Genomic DNA, 18,077 nt, shown 5'->3' with positions numbered 1-18,077 from the left:
AAAAAGAGACTGGAGACACCTGGACAATGAAAACTTCACATTTAAGTCAACTCCTGATCAAATCTTCACTTGTATTTTAAACTGATTATACCTGGTGATTCACAAATAAAGTAAAATAAAACAAGTGCATTGTGAATTTCTTACAGCCTCGACTAAAACTAATTACAACTTAACTGCTGCTTTACTACAACACAATTATAACTGCTGTAATTCATTCAACAAATTAACAATACTACCTCTATTAATTACTACTAGAACCAAATGGAGTGCCAACATCTGAACTACTACCACACAATCTCCACAACTGATACAAATTACTGCAACAATACCACTACTATTATACATAAATACAATCAATTACTTTTAGAACTAAAAGCAGCCACTCAACTACAACAGTTAAATACGTCTCGTAACTTTAAAAAGGTCAATAATCTGCTTTTACAGCCCTCGTTTGTGGAACAATCGACCTGAGGATCAAAACTTTTCAATTTAGCTTTTAATTGACACTTTTACTTGTTTTAAATTAAATTATCATTACTGTTTTACTTAGTCTCCATCTAATTTTAGCTCTCCATTTTTTATTTTAACCTTTAGGAGCTTTATGTTTAAATTGTTGTATATAAGTATTGTAGTAAAGTTTGTTTGCTTGATTGACTAATTTCTCCTATACTGTAACTACTAGTACTATATATACTACAGCTACTACCGTGACAAAAACTATGATTACTACTTCAGTCGAGACGGTCTGTGGGCGACTACTACGGCAAATGATCCAAGTTACTCCCTACAACAATGCTTTTATATTCAATAACTATTAGAACTACTACTACTACTACTAACTACTAGACCTACATATAAATACAAGTACTACTAAAACTACGATAAGAACGATTACTACTAAAAATACTGCAGCAACTTAAAAATGAAACAGACAGTGGCTACAATACTGTAACTACAACAAAATCACTATTATAACTGCTACTTTAACTACTAATTACTACAATAATACTACTACTATTATAGCCAGTACAACTACTATCACAAATACTACTTTCATATAAATACAAACACTACTAAAACTATTCCAAGTATCATTGCTACAACCGAAAATACTCATAACACAACTCCTGAAACAGTCATTAAGGGCAACTATACTTAAATATTTCTATAACAGACCGACTACTAGACATATATATAAATACAAGTACTACCAAGACTACTACAAACTACTATTAGAACTATTAAACTAAAATGCAGTCAATAATTACAGCGACTACACCAAAATATGCTGTATTCATGACATCAGCTATTACAATTACAACTACAACAAGTACAAATACTACTATAAATACTACTACAGAAACTACTAATTAAACCAGATATTATCCTACCATAACAATGATTTTATTCTTCCTAAAGGCACCAAAAAATGTGCAGAATCTGGGAATTATCTGAGAGCAAGTGCACTTTGTATCTTGTGGGCTACAGTATTATGGTTATATGGATTAAAAATGGCAAATATTACGAGCTCGAGTTGACATGGTTCACAAAAAAACACAGTTGTTGTAGAAGTTATGATAAAAATATTTGTAATTTCACAGTTTCTTGTTATATTATAAAGCCACAAATGTATTTAAAGCTGTTATAAATACCAAAACCACTACAATGTCAGAAAAATATTGGTATAATTTGACTGTTTTCTTGTCCAGGGTCTGATAAAACAAAGTCTGACCACTATAAAAACTATAAAAATCCAAGTTTATCTGTGTTATTTTACTTGTGTGGCCTTGAAAAGACTTTTTACATGTTTTAATTTAAGAATGCAAACACGACCTTACGAACAGATGCACATTTGACACTGAGATGTCTTTAAAAGCTTTCTCCTCCAAGTCTAACGTGGGCCAAAGGTCAAACACGCAGCATTTATTCCTTCATGTTCCTTCATATTTTACGTTCCAGTTTTGACAAGTGAACTGCAGCCCTGCCTCCAGCTCATAACTCTGATTAAACTGAAGATTTTAAACACCACTTTGCATTTGCTCACATAGAATTGAGATCGTTTTTCTAACCACTGACCTAAAGTTGAACTGGACATTTGCTTTTTACAGACTTTGGCAAAGTTTTATAGTAATATTTTAAGTGCATACGACAGGTTTTCATGTTTATCTACTTATTACTTTTGGTGGTTGTACCTGTGATCGATATTTACCATCGTTTTACATCAGTTAAGTGCAGGAAAAAAAATTCAATGTATAAAAATACAGGAAGTACCCAAAATGTAGGGACTATTTACAGGAAAGGAAAGCACTTTTCTCAGTCTTTAAATGATAATTTAACTAAATAAAAGTGAAATAAAACCATCAAACTTCACAAATTAAACAAGATCTTCTGTAAATTCTAAATATAAAGATGAACTGAATCCGTGTATCATTTGTTCATTTGTTTTTCAAAATAAAACCAATAATAAGAAAACGAAAAAACAACTTTTTACTTCATTATTTGTCTCCAAAACCAAAATTTAAAAACGGACAACGATTCGTTTTTTTCAGTTTTCAATTTTGTTTTTAAATGAATAATGGAAAAAAAAACACGGATAATGACCGTTTCCCAGGACTGAACCAGGTCCAGGACCAGACCGGGACTGAGGCCAGGATTTAAACCGGGACCAGACCAGGACTGAAAACAGTTTAGTCCTGATTCAGTCCATATGCATCACAGTTTAAGTCACGGAAAAGCCGTTTCCCGTTTCTGTGACTTAAACCAGGACTAAACCATTTTCAGTCCTGGTCTGGTCCCTGTCTCTGTCTCTGTCCCGGTCTCAGTCCTGGTCTGGTTCTGGTCTGGTCCCGGACCTGGTTTAGTCCTGGTTCAGTCCGTATGTGGCGCAAAAGTCCAGCATTGCAGTTTAAGTCACGTAAACAGGAAAATGTACGTTATCCTGTTTTTTTCATTTTGGTTTTGGAGACAAATAATGAAGAAAATAGCTGTTTTTTTCGTTTTCTTATTTTTGGTTTTATTTTGAAAAACAAATGAACGAATGACACACGGATTGAACTGTTTTAATGAAACGATTGTCAACCTGTCATATGCACTTTAAGAATGAAAAAGTGTGGATTTTCTTGATTTCTAAATTGTCCCAAGGAATAAATAAACATGAGTTGGAGTTTGAAACGCATCAAAAATCTGGGAGTAGTAGAAGTACCTCTAAGTAGCCTGGTGTCATCCTGGAAATGATCATTGGTGAAACCTAAACAGAATATTTCACACATTTAAAAACCGGGTCAAAAGTCAAAAAGTTTCAGCGGGACTCGACTCTGGAAGAAACTGGATTCTGGAAATTTTTAGACCAGTTTATTCCAGTTGAATATGGGATCTGGAGCATAAAAAGTCAAGGGAGACGTCTAAAAACATTGTTAAAATGTTGTTTTCTCATCACAAACAGACCTGGAGTTGTGTTTTGTTTCAGTCACACATGTTTAACACGGTTTCTTCTCTCAAACTGAAAACGCTCAGCTCCACCTTGTGATGTCATGTGGTGATACAGCATAGGAACAGATTGCACCATTGTTCCGACAGAGCGGCCGCCATGTTGGGACTGTACACTTCTCCTGACTCAATCCAATTAGAGCTCAACCAAAAAAAGACGTGTTTCACTTTTCTGTTGATTTTACATTTTGTATCAACAGCCGCTGTGTTTATCTGGAGTTAGTTTGGATTTTTCATGTTAAATTGTGTTTCTATAGCGACAAATTTCACCGTATTGAACACATAAATCCGCTGTAGTGCGCCCTCAAGTGGCCACAGATGTTTACTACACTTAACTGTTAATATACCCATAACCAAATAATTTATGAAGAGTTTCCTGTCACTTTTGTTTTGTTAGTTGAAATGATTATTATATAAACATTCAATAATCTTAACTGGGCTTTAACACATTTACTGGCTGCTACTTCAGCTAAAATAACATTTGGCGCAGTAAATTAGTGGAAGAAAGTAAATTTTATCAGGAAGAAAGACGTTATTGTCCTTCTTCCTACGGGATTTGGCACAGTCCATACGTCACGACCAAGTAGCAGCGACTGGTTAAATAAAAAAAAGTACCCGCCTACTGTTGAGCGAACGAATCCTAATGCTGTGAGGTCAGACAGTTTCCACGAACTTGCTGTTTTGTTGTGTAAATGACCAAATAAAGAAAGTAAAATCTGTCTTTGTGTCTGTCTGCGTTTTATGGTAATACAGGAAGTGCTCCACTGTGTTTTTAAATCTCCATACACATTAGCCTAGTGCCTCTGCTCAATTAAATTTCTCTCCAGTGACTAGGTCAGGAATCAGAATACACTAGACGGTTCGCAAAAACCCCAGAACTGCGAGTTTGGGCACCAGCCAATCAGCGAAGAGTCATACATTCTGTGTTCGCAACGATTCTGGAGATCAAGGATTTAAAGCCGGAATAAAGAGAATGTTTGGTGAATTTTATCAGGAAGAAAGACGTTATTGTCCTTCTTCCTACGGGATTTGGCAGAGTCCATACGTCACGACCAAGTAGCAGCGACTGGTTAAATAAAAAAAAGTACCCGCCTACTGTCGAGCGAACGAATCCTAATGCTGTGAGGTCAGACAGTTTCCACGAAGTGAAACCGGTCTGATGAAACTGGCTACATACACATCGCACTGAACGTAACTGTAGCTGTTAACTTGAAAACTACCACCACATGTAGCAGGTGACCAGATTTTCAAAATAAAAAACATGGACACCCCCCAGTTTGTGGTGGTTGGTAATAATAAAACTGTGAAACGAGAGTGTAATTAAGAAAAACTGTTCTGCACTCGTCCCATTCGTAACTAACATGAGTCAGGCTACGTTTATATGACGATGGTCTGAACAGAAGACGCAAAAGTGGCATCGCGTCTTCACTTTTTATTCCGCGTTTAGACGAGTGTGTTCGGGAGGAAATCTGCGTGCATACACATGACACATGACGCAAAAGTGTATGGAATTCGATTGAGTATGCATGCCAGGCGGCTCGGTGGTGATGTACATGACGTAAACGTGTACACGACCTGAGCAGATCTGACCAGAGTTTTGCGTCTTGGGCAGTGTAGACGGAAACGCTACAGTAGAGTGTATTCATCTTTTCCACTCTGGAGGGTGGTTTCAGATTTTTGCGTTTTTAAGCCCCAAAAACGCCGTCACCGTCTAAACGAAAGGCACTTCTGATAAAATATTTTGTCGCTTTTACCCGCAAGCGTTCTCGTGTAAACAGGCCCTCAGTAAAGTCACATTTTCTTTGTGTTTTGGTCATTTTTAAGCAGCTTTTCTGTATTTTATCTTGACAAATGACACTTTATGCCTCTTTTTTACTGTTGGCAGGGATCAGATTAGTCAAAAATAAGAACACGAGGAATATTTCTTGTAAATAAAACTGGGACAAATCAGTGGTTTTGGATAAATCTGCACCAAACTGAGACTGTCCTGGGTAAATACGGACGTCTGTACCCTAACCACATGACATCACAAGGTGGAACGGCCCATTTCGAGCTTCGGAGATGTAGACAGACTAATAATAAAGGATTTCTCGAACGTGTGAATGAAACAAAAACAACTCCATGACCTTTAAACTTTGAGTGTTGATGAGAATAATATTGTCCTTAATGCTCGGCGCTCTCGTCTGTATCTGGGGATTAAGTTTCATTAAAATAGCACTTCAGATTCTAATGCAATCCCCGACGGGAGCTGGCTAATATTTACGCATATAGAACATAAATAAGACAAAGTCGCTGGTTTAGCATTAACATATTACTACATTAACATATACACTTCTGTTTTTTCTCCCAGTCCTTGACTTTTTACGCCATTTTCCCATATTCCACGAGTCCCGACGAGACACAAGCACACGGACGGACACAGTATATCAAAGAAACGTCCAATTATTAGTAGAGGGAGCGAGCGAGGAGGGCAGCCGATCCGAGGACTCCAATGAAGAGTAATTACGCTGCGATAACATCAAATTAAAATGGCCGTTGATGAGTTAATCCAACACAAACCACGACGAGAACCACACATGCAAAAAGAGCCACATGCACGAGACGCTGGGGGTTTAAGGCGCTGATTCAAACATGCAAAAATGAATCCAAAAAATTTACAATTTGGAAAAAATACAGCTGTAATTCTCTATACTACACCCACTACGAAATAACCAGTACTGTTTTTACTTTATAATCTACAAAATGGTGCTGAAATAAGATCTAAATGACAAAAACAGACTTGCTTATGATTCACAAAGATTACTACAATGTCACCATATCCCTGTCGCTATAATTACTATGTCAACTTATTGTTCAGTTTAAGGAATTGTGCTGGAATTTCAGACATTTTTGGGGTTTTGGTGCTTATTTTTTTTGGATATATGATGAGATTTAAGCCGTAAAAAGCTGAATTAACAACTCTTGACTCATGACAGATGCAGACGAAGCACTAAAACGTTCAATTCTGGGGTGTATTTATCATAGGGTGACCATATTTCTCGACATTTAGCTGCTCTCACCTCGCAACCTGTGCACATGACCTTCCACTTGTCTGGACCGGGATGGAAAACGGAGAATTTCTTGTACAAGTCATCGTTCAATGCACATTTGCGCTTCGACACGTTGCAGACTGAGCGACTGTTTGGGTCTGCGCGCTCCTTCTGAGTTACAGAGAGCTATTTAATCGCCTAATGCAAGATCATGAAAACACGGACACTTGCTTCACTTCACACCCAGGGCAGTACGCAAAAAAACTGACATGTCCGGGAAAAAAACGGACATTTGGTCACCCTAATTTATAATGATTTTTGAACAGTTTTGTACATTTAGAATCGTTTTTGTGGGTTAAATCTGCTCTTGGGTTATTGTGCCAGTGGCTTAAATTAGTTTCAGTATTATTCTTTATCTTTATCTTATTATTTTTATTTACTTCAACAATATAATGCAGTTCAAAATTTGTTATGCTGACAGGCCTGTTGTTATAACTACTTCTAGTGAATGCTACTGTCAGGGTTCCCACGGTCATGGAAGTCCTGAAAGTTTTGGAAAAGTCATGGAATTTTAGTATCTCTTTCACGCAACTACAGCATTTCTGTTAAGTTCTCATTATGATTATTTCAGAACATCTGCACCTTTTGTGTAAAATAGACGACAATAAATGCACTGACAGGATTTTGAATGTTTAAATACTATCAAACCAAACCATAAGGTGAGTGGAAAGAATTCACATTTCATATTTAGCCCTAAAAGTCTGATCAATTCTACATGTAAAGTCATGAAAAAGTCATGGAAAAGTCTTGAAATGTTAGTGAAAGCGTGGGAACCCTGTACTATGATATTTACAAGTGCAATTACTAATACAACTAAAGGTACATAAGAAATTCCTGTTTTGTTACTGAAGTCTGCAACTGTGACTCAAAAACCCCCAAACACTATTATTTTAGATAAAGTACCGGCACTGTTATCATAGTTACTACACTAGTACTGCTTCTGCCATCTTTATAAATTACTACACAGACTTGGAGCTACAAATCACACCGAGCTCTGTTATATTTATGGCTTCTGCGCAACATTACAACTGCTATTGTTGCTACAACTCAAGTACAATACAATTTTTACAAGTTTTTAGACTACTACAGCCACTACTGCTACTACTACAAACAGACTACTACTACGAAAAAAACACAACTGTGAAATACTACCACTGATATCCTCTGCTGTACTAATACTGCTACTACTATTATAACTGCTCTTTTTACTACAACTAAAACACTATGATATGGTTTGAGTTACTATTACTACTACTACTGTTGCCTTAGCTCTTAAAGTATTTAGGTATGGGACCCCTTATGGCAGGAGGACTACATTACTCAATAAATACTCACTACTAGGATTTGCCATGTACTTTTCACTAAACTATTTCAAAGCAACTATATATAAAAAAAAAAGTATTCACATTTTTACAAATGGACCAGACACACTTTGTTAATCTGATGAAAGCACTATTACTACTAAAGCTGCTAATACTACTCAAAGTACTTTAATAATGCCTACAGTTTTATATTCACTACTACAACCACCACAACTGCTATTAATACTAAAAGAGACCACGTACAGTTCCATGTACTGTCACTGAAATACTGCAAGACAGCTAAATACATGTAAATATTAAATTTGACAACGCAAAGATTACTGTTACTAGGACGCAAATACTACTACTACTACTACTTCCTGCATTAATGTCACTAAAGGTACTATCACTGAAATACTGCAGGACTGCTATAAAATAAAATAAAATGTAACTAACTAATTTCAATTAAAAGATTATACTACTACTACTACTACTACTACTACTGCAACTTACTGTATTAGTACTACAACAGATACTCAACTGCTATACTACCACTAAAAGGTACAACAAACAATAATTCTATGTACCATCACTGAAATACTGCAAGACTGCTAAACAATACATGTAAATATTACATTTGATTTGCAAAGATTACGCAAATACTACTACCACTACTACTTACTGTATTAATACTATCACTAAAGGTACTATCACTGAAATACTGCAAGACTGCTTTAAAATAAAATGTAAATAATGTGATTTTACTTTGATTTGAATTAAAAGATTACTGCTACTGCTACTTGCTGTATTAATACTACCACTATACAGTACATTTCCATGTACTATCACTGAAATACTGCAAGATGGCCATGTAAAAATTTAACTTTAAAATGTAAATTATAATAAAATTGTGATTTGTACAAAAAAAATACTACTACTACTACTATTACTACTACTACTTCTACGACTACTACTACTTTTATTACTACTACTGCTGCTGCTACTATTACTACTACTATTACTACTACTGCTACTACTACTGCTACTACTGCTGCTACTACTACTACTGCTACTACTACTGCTGCTGCTACTATTACTACTACTATTACTACTGCTGCTACTACTACTACTTTTATTGCTGCTACTACTACTACTACTACTACTACTACTACTACTACTACTACTACTACTACTACTACTACTACTACTACTACTACTGCTGCTGCTGCTACTACTACTACTACTACTACTACTACTACTACTACTACTACTACTACTACTACTGCTACTACTGCTGCTACTACTACTACTTTTATTGCTGCTACTACTGCTGCTGCTACTACTACTACTACTACTACTACTACTGCTGCTGCTACTACTGCTACTACTACTACTACTACTTTTATTGCTGCTACTACTACTACTACTACTGCTGCTGCTACTACTACTACTACTACTACTACCACTACTACTACTACTTCTATTACTACTACTACAAATACTACTACTGCTGCTACCGCTACCACCACTACTACTACTACTACTACTACTACTACTACTACTACTACTCCAACTACTACTACAAATACTACTACTACTACTACAACTACTACTCCTACTACCACTACTGCTACTACTCCAGTACTCCTCCTCCTCCTCCTCCTCCTCCTACTAAAACTACAACCAATACTACCACTAAAGTTATAATAAACAATTCCAAATTCTGTGTTGATATACAAATTTAACTTAAAAATGTAATTAAATAAAAATATAACGACTAAACGTGTGATTTTCAGGCCTTGGTGACAAAAACACAGATGGAGCATGAACACACCACGAGCCACAGACACATGCCACGAGACGTTCATGCGCCGCGGGAGAAAAGAGCTCTTACTTCCGGTCGGGATCAAGTCTCTGTCTGGTATGAAGAGTTTATACCCATAGTGTTTCTCCAGGACCTCGGGCAGGATCTCCAGGGCGAAGCGTTCCTCCTCTCTCGTCTCCTGACTCCACTGGTCCGGGTCCACCTTCGTGTAGGACAGGTACGCGTCGTAGTCTTTATTTTCTGAAAAACACAAGGAGAAATACACGGTTAATGTCAAAATATCTAATCTTACAGTGTTTTTTTGCTCTGTATGTGTATTACTCTATATTCTTTGTAGGCGTTGACCTTGAATGTCGTTTTGTTTCTATTTGAGACTCCTTTATCATGTGAATAAATATGGTGAAAAATATTGAGCTTTAAATTGCTCTTTGACCCTTTTTTGTCAGTTCCTGTTCTCTGCTTTTGTATCATGAGCCAAAAATAAAGAGTCGTGCAAAAGCAAAAGGCAGAAACTGTGTCTGTTTTGTTTGTGATTTAGTTCATAAATATATTTTATTTTCAAAGCCTACAAACAGGCTACTACTGTGAAATACTACCACTGATATCCTCTATACTGTACTAATACTGCTACTACTATTATAACTGTTCTTTTTACTACAACTAAAACACTATGATATGGTTAGAGTTACTATTACTACTACTACTGTTGCCTTAGCTCTTAAAGTATTTAGGTATGAGACCCCTTGTGGCAGGAGGACTGCATTACAAAATAACAAGTCACTGCTAGGATTTTTTGCCATGTACTTTTCACTAAATTATTTCAAAGCAACTATATAAAAACAAGTATTCAAATTTTTATAAATGAAACACAGACACACTTTGTTAAGTTGATTAATGCACAGTTATTACAAAAGCTGTTACATCTTTACAACTGCTAATACTACTAGAAGTACTAGAATAATGCCTACAGTTTTATATTATTTACATTATATTTTATATTTATATTACTACTACCGCTGTTACGACAACAACCACAACTGCTGAAATCACACTTTTACAGATCGCACTGTGTACTTTTACTACTACAAATATTAGAAAAATAAGACTGCCACTATTACAATTACAACAGCTTTTTTATGACAGTGTGTCACTGAACAATCTGACTCTGAGCAAATATTTATCAAGTGTAAGGGTTTGTCCACACAGTGAAGTTTTTATTCATATTGTTCTTTCGTCCACACTGAGCCGGCGTTTTGGGTGTTTGAAAACGGTGTTTTTTGAGCACGGGTTCCAGAGTGGAGAAATCTGAGAACGCCGGCGTTGCGTCGTATGGACGAGCAAACCGCAGCTTTTGGAAAACGACCCCGTCATCGCCAGAGTCCGATGCAGCGAAGGCCGCAGCCCTCGAACAAGCCTCAAGAGCGTTGACCACAAGAGCACTGCTGAAATGTGACAGGTGAAGCCTACGGAGCTGCTCCTGTCGTCCAGCGACTGCAACACCCTGCTAACTCCAATACTAACAACACGCACCACGCAGATTATGCACACGGATCAATAATAATGATTTCTGTTGTATTTTGAGACCAAGTTATTCTAATAATTCTCTCCCAAATATTATGGCTAAAAACGAAAACTTTTGTTAAACTTTTGCAAAACAAAACGGCTATATTTCTGGGATACATTTAAAATCAGCTAAATTACCTTAAAGTAAAAAAAAAAAAAAAAAACGTGATGGGATTTGCATTATTAAATATTATCATTAACAGCGCCACATACAGGTGTGGCATAGGTATTACATTTTTTTCATGTTTTCACTCAGTGCTCTGTTGTCGTGTGGACTTGAATATTTATTGATCCGACACGTGTGTGGACGCAATTTTTTTTAAACCCAAAAAAAAAAAAAAATTTAAATCCAGGAGCGTTGTTCTGTGGACGTAGAGTAAATTAAAGCCACAAGTTCAAACAAGAGAAGTGTTAAAAGTGACAACAGATACAGAGCTGCTGGTGCTTGTGACGAAAACCTAATCTGCTAAAAACACAATACTACAAAAAATACTACTACTAAAAAAATACTACTACTCTTTATCTGGGCATAGGGACAGGCTTCAGACCCTCTTCAAAACAATATTATACCAAAATACAGGAAAATAAACACACCAATGGGCACAGCTGGGACGTTTCTTGTATAAAACTGGGACAAATCAGTGGTTTTGTATAAATCTGCTGGGACTGGGGACACTGGGCTCGAGACTGGGACTGTCCCGAGTAAACGGGAACGTCCGGTCACTCTAAACGTAACCCTCCTTTAACTTGAAGCACCTTGACGCCGCGCTGAGTCACAACAGTCAGCGCTCGGATGCTAATGTATGCTCGCCCTCTCCCCGCGTCAGGTGTAATGTATGCAGCCTGGAGGAACAGCTGAACTACTGAACTCACCTCGGAATAAACCACAGAGGAAAGCACGGGCCCGGACTGCAAACGAGACGCAAAAACCACGTATATTTCAACGTTTTCCTTTGCCTTTTGTTCATTCAGTGTAGAAGAATAATACTTCAGCGTCACGAGGAGCGGGTAAAAAGGCTGTAATTTCATTTAGTGTAGAATTCTGTTTGGGAGTTTATGCACCGCTGTCACCCCACTGTGAATATTTAGAGGCTTTTGTTCGCAATAATTATAGTTAAAACGAGTAAGAGGAAGAACTGAAGTAATTTAAAAAGCAAAAAGGACAAAACGAGGAATTATAAGAGTTTCTATAATAATGTGATTGGGGCATTTTCAGAATTAGTATTGTAATGTCTCCTGCTACGTTCATCTTTAATAAATCTGCTCTATTGTGTTTCTATTGAGTTTTTAATCATTCGCGGCTTTTATCCAAAGTCAAACCTTTTTTATATCTTTTAATCTTTCTCAACAGGTCATGCACGCTTTTGTCTGAACTTTACGGTCTTCATTTTGTTCAGAAATTCGAGGCACGGATTTTAATAGGAACCAAAAAAACGAGAACATATTACACCGATCCTCGTGTCTTTGCTCCTGTTCAATTTAGAGTTGATTTTAGAGATTTTATTGTTTGTTTTTAAAGCTTTGAATGAACTGGACAAACAGAAGCATCCATCAGAATATGAAATGAAAAGTTACGATTTCAAGAAATACAATCACGAAATGAAATGAAACGGTTACGCTTTCTTCAGTATGAATATGAATTTACAGACGCAACTCGACTGTCAAAAATACGTCCTCACTTCACAAGCTTTATTTATGAGCAGAAGAAACAGCGATCGAGATGCCGGACATTTGCGCCGCACAATCGGGACTAACCTAGGACTGATGCCATGATTGAATCCTGCAGGACTAAACCAGGACTAAACTAGAACTGAACCAGGACTGACTGTTGGGATGGACCCGGATCTGAGTTCCGCGTCCCACGGAGCCCGATGGCACTTTGTGGACGGTTTAGACCTGGTTTAGACCTGGTTTAGACCTGGTTTAGACCTGGTTTATCTGGTTTAGACTGGTTTAGACTGGTTTAGACTGGTTTAGACCTGGTTTAGACTGGTTTAGACCTGGTTTAGACCTGGTTTAGACCTGGTTTAGACCTGGTTTACTGGAGTCCTGGTTTAGTCCTGTTTGATCTGGTTTAAACCTGGTTTAGACCTGGTTTAGACCTGGTTTAGACTGGACTGGTTTAGACCTGGTTTCTGGTTTAGACTGGTTTACTGGTTTAGACCTGGTTTAGACCTGGTTTTGGACTGGATCTGGTTTAGACCTGGACTGGTTTAGACCTGGTTTTGGTTTAAATCTGGTTTGGTTTACTGGTTTCTGGTTTAGGATCTGGTTTAGACTGGGGATCTGGTTTAGACCTGGTTTAGACCTGGTTTAGACCTGGTTTACTGGATCTGGTTTAGACCTGGTTTAGACCTGGTTTAGATCTGGTTTATGGTTTAAATCTGGGACTGGTTTAGACCTGGTTTAGACGACTGGTTTAGACTGGTTTATTTGGACTGGTTTAGACCTGGTTTAGACCTGGTTTAGACCTGGTTTAGACCTGGTTTAGACTGGACTGGTTTAGACCTGGTTTAGATCTGGTTTAAATCTGGTTTAGACCTGGTTTGACTGGTTTAGATCTGGTTTAGACCTGGTTTAGACCTGGTTTAGACCTGGTTTAGACCTGGTTTACCTGGTTTACCTGGTTTAGACCTGGTTTCTGGTTTAGACTGGTTTAGTTTAGACTGGTTTAGACTGGTTTTCTGGTTTAGACCTGGTTTCTGGTTTTGGATCTGGTTTAGATCTGGTTTAGACCTGGTTTTGACCTGTTTAGACCTGGTTTAGACCTGGTTTAGACCTGGTTTGTTTAGGTTTAACCTGGTTTAGACCTGGTTTAGATCTGGTTTAGACCTGGTTTACCTGGTTTAGTCCTGGTTTAGACCTGGTTTAGACCTGGTTTAGATCTGGTTTAGACCTGGTTTAGACCTGGTTTAGACCTGGTTTAGACCTGGTTTGAGATCTGGTTTAAATCTGGTTTAGACCTGGTTTAGACCTGGTTTAGACCTGGTTTAGATCTGGTTTAGACCTGGTTTAGACCTGGTTTAGACCTGGTTTAGATCTGGTTTAGATCTGGTTTAGACCTGGTTTAGACCTGGTTTAGACCTGGTTTAGTCCTGGTTTAGACCTGGTTTAGTCCTGGTTTACCTGGTTTAGACCTGGTTTAGACCTGGTTTAGATCCTGGTTTAGACCTGGTTTAGACCTGGTTTAGACCTGGTTTAGATCTGGTTTAAATCTGGTTTACCTGGTTTAGACCTGGTTTAGACCTGGTTTAGACCTGGTTTAGATCTGGTTTATCTGGTTTAGACCTGGTTTAGACCTGGTTTAGATCTGGTTTAGATCTGGTTTAGACCTGTTTAGACCTGGTTTAGACCTGGTTTAGACCTGGTTTAGACCTGGTTTAGTCCTGGTTTAGTCCTGGTTTAGTCCTGGTTTAGTCCTGGTTTAGTCCTGACCCGCCCATAAAACTCCAGAAGGTTAAAACTGGCCCATTTCAGCAACTATTTGCGGCGGACGCCCGTCCAGGTGCAGGACTCTGCCGTTTGCTCTCTGAGGTCCGGAGGCTCGGCTCCAGCTCCAGGTGCCTAAGACGAGACTTAAAAACCAGGGCCCCAAACTCTGGAACGACTCTTGTTTTAATTTGTCTGTGCAACACTTTGGGAAACTGTCATGTTTATAAAATGTGCTATAGAAATAAAGCGGATTGGATTGATATTGTAACTTATTTTCAGTTGTCGTTATTTAACTTCAACCTAAATTTTCTGAACAATGGTTAATATTTAGGTATTACATTTACAGACTCTGGAGCTTGAACATTTGAGAGAAGACAAGAAACATTTAGTTCTCAAAGAGGACATTGCACTAGTCCATCACAAATAATTAGAATATCAGGAAAAAGTTCTATATTTTTTGTATCTCATTTCAGAAAGTTCAGCACATATTTTACATTCATAACTTTTTCAGGATATTCTTATTTGTGACAGACCAGTATTACCTAAATATTTACAGCTTTAACTCAAGTGCTTATCGTGTCATTTTGCATGTTTGAGTTTTTGTCAGATTAGAAACGTAAAGGAGCCATAAAGTGCAGGAACATCACTTTATACTCTTGTTTTGAAGTTCATACTAGACGTTTGAGTGACTTTGCAGCTGAAGCCATCAACATTCTCTGGAGGTAACTGTAGGCACTGGTCTGTCTGAGACTTTGTTAGACTTTAGTTTGACCTTTGAGCTCCGCTTTAACTCAACCTGACCCGAAAGAACTGATTTAGCTGGAACTACAAGAGGTGATTTTTAAACAAGTCCCTCTCCAGAAACATTACAGTCACAAGCTAGAGAGCATCAGACAACAGTTTTTCAGTCAGTCACTCTCACATTTTTGGTGAAAAAAACAAAATAAAAAACAAACCGTGCCATTTCTCTCTCTGCAGGTGAAGGAAGATGGTAACAGATGCTAACCTTTTGTCTTTATGGCACAGAACTAATCAAATCTGAAGGTGAATCCAAGATGGCGTCGTGTTGTTTTCAATGTCCTGCGCTCATTGGTGCATGGGCCCAAAAAAAAAGTTCTCTTACGCATTTACTTCCTCAACCCGGGCGAGCACCTCCCACCGCGTGGATCTATTAAAATAACTGGAGGCTGTTGTTGCTTGTATCTGCCTCTAGTTGGCGTAGTGACTCACTGGAACTTCAGCGGAAAAAATCCTCTGGGCTGAGACAAGATTTTTCTCATAGAGGCAATGTAATCACAAACTGCTCGTGTTCGTCTGACAGGGACCTACAACTTTCAAAAATGTCGGATTTTGTGGCGATTTTTACCTATTTTTAGATCATAAACATTTTCTCAGCTCAAAATCTTTCTTAAAAAACGTTTTATAATCATTTGCTCCGGTTACACTCTGCTACTCTCGCTCTGATTGGTCAAAGTGATCACATGATAAATGAAACCGTGCTCCATGCGTGACAAAAGAGCACTAGTGCACATGCTCAGTAGGCCCAAAGCCACCGGAAAAACCTCAGTGGGCTAAAGACGAATCTGGAATCATGTGCCATTGAGCTCGGCCCATTGACTTGAATGGGCGGCCATTTTGAAACCCTGGGGTTTAGTGTGACGTCTGCTACGTGCTCGGCGTGTTTGGACCAATCAGAGCGAGAGCAGCTAGAGTGAAGTTAGTGTAGTCTCAGAGCGGGGCTAGTCTGTCTTAGGGTGACCATATTTCCTGTTTGTGAAAACCCAGACACTTTACCGAGGGTGGGGGTGGAGCCTCTACATCAGGGGTGTCTAAACTTTTTTCATCAAGGGCCACATATGTAAACACAGATGAAGCAGAGGCCGATCGAGGGCCGTAGACTGATGCTCAATGCAGTGAATAATTGAAATATGTGCATGTTTAACACGTTAGAATGAGCCATCAGTCTTTATTCATGCTAAGATCCTCAAAATCACACACTAAATATTCAATATTAGCTTTATCAAGGCAGATTTTCAAAAAACTTGCAGTAAAAAAAAAAATTCTTAAATTGATGCAAGGTTATTTGGGCCAATTCACCTGGAAGTCTGAGGGCCAAGAAAAATTTGTCTGAGGGCTGCATTTGGCCCCCGGGCCATATTTTGGACATGCCTGCTCTACATTGAGCTAGTCTCACCTCGCAGCCTGTGCACATGGCCTCCCACTTGTCCCGACCAGGACGGAAAACGGAGAATTTCTTGTACAAGTCATTGTTAAATGCACATTTGCTCTTCGGCGTGTTACAGACTGACCGACTGTTTGTGTCTCGCTCCTTCTGAGTTACAAAGAGCTACGAGAGACGCTCAATTTAATGGCCCCAATGAAAGAAAATGAAAAAATGGATATTTCCATCACTTAAAAAAAAAAAAACCCGGACGCCCAGAACAGGACGCAAAAAATGGACATGTCCTGGGAAAAACGGACATTTGGTCACCCTAGTCTTATAAAGCTAACTTTTATACGCTGAGGATTTAAACATTTTAAAAAGTTCTCTACAAAATCTGACCTTTGTGAAAGTTGTCGATGCCCTGTCAGAACACGGGCAGTTTGAATTCAGAAAAAATGCATTGCACTTCTATGGGAGAATTGTTTCTGGGCCCAAGCTCCCGGTAGCTGCAGTACCTGGAGCGGCCACTAGTCGGTCTGGAGCTGAGACAGAGCAGGAGGGGCTAATCCAGTTTTTATTATAGATCTATGCTGTGTGCAGGTGGAGGCAGACTAACCCTTTGTCTCTGTGCAGGTGGAGGAGCGCAGATCTCATCTAAAGCACAGGCCCATGGGAGATCCAGAGGGGGCTGCTGGGAATTATTGAACCTAAACCTTTTATAGGGAGGAACAAATTGAAATTCTGTTCCTCGGCTCTCGGCGCTCACTCGGGTGGTGCAATTAAACAGACACTGACGGTGCGTTTGGGGCTCGCCGTTCAACAGGGAGGAGTTTTATTTCGGTTTTAGTCACACGAACAAGAAACCTGCAGATTCAACAATTTTAAGTACATATGACAGACAAGAATACAGTTATATTTAAGATTTTATTTAGAATCTTGTGTCTTGTGTTTTCTTGTTTGGTAAATTTCTCTGATCTGGCCAAGATTTTAAAACTTATATCATCTTATTGTTCATCTTGTTTTCAGATTTATTATCGACATACTTGTTCTGAGACGCTTAATTCTAGTCTGGAAATCGTTTATTTTAAGATAACTAAAGATAAAGTAAAATGATCTCACTGCATGGAAGAATAATTTCACAACGTTTAAGTCATTTTTTGATAGATTTAAGTGTTTATAACTTAAATTTTGGCCAAGTTTTTTTGCAATATAGTTTG

The 18,077-nt window shown here is 38.2% G+C and overlaps 1 protein-coding gene across 1 annotated transcript in view; it reads right to left on the bottom strand.

Annotated features, from left to right (window-relative positions):
* The window catches only part of LOC110165607 (interleukin-1 receptor accessory protein-like 1), a 347,431-nt gene that overhangs the window by 1,263 nt on the left and 328,091 nt on the right, over positions 1–18,077 (bottom strand). Inside the window, exons 9-10 of the mRNA XM_055167012.1 lie at positions 9,771–9,941; positions 3,203–3,247 (exon numbers count right to left, since the gene is read on the bottom strand). Of these exons, the coding sequence (XP_055022987.1) occupies positions 3,203–3,247; positions 9,771–9,941 (216 nt within the window). The remainder of the gene's footprint in view (positions 1–3,202; positions 3,248–9,770; positions 9,942–18,077) is intronic.

Source organism: Boleophthalmus pectinirostris, unplaced genomic scaffold (assembly GCF_026225935.1).
Source record: "Boleophthalmus pectinirostris isolate CB_2022bp ecotype Guang Dong unplaced genomic scaffold, ASM2622593v1 HiC_scaffold_11, whole genome shotgun sequence".
Classification (NCBI taxonomy): Eukaryota; Metazoa; Chordata; class Actinopteri; order Gobiiformes; family Gobiidae; genus Boleophthalmus; species Boleophthalmus pectinirostris.
Note: the sequence above shows the minus strand (reverse complement) of the source record. Positions and strands in the feature narration are given on the sequence as shown.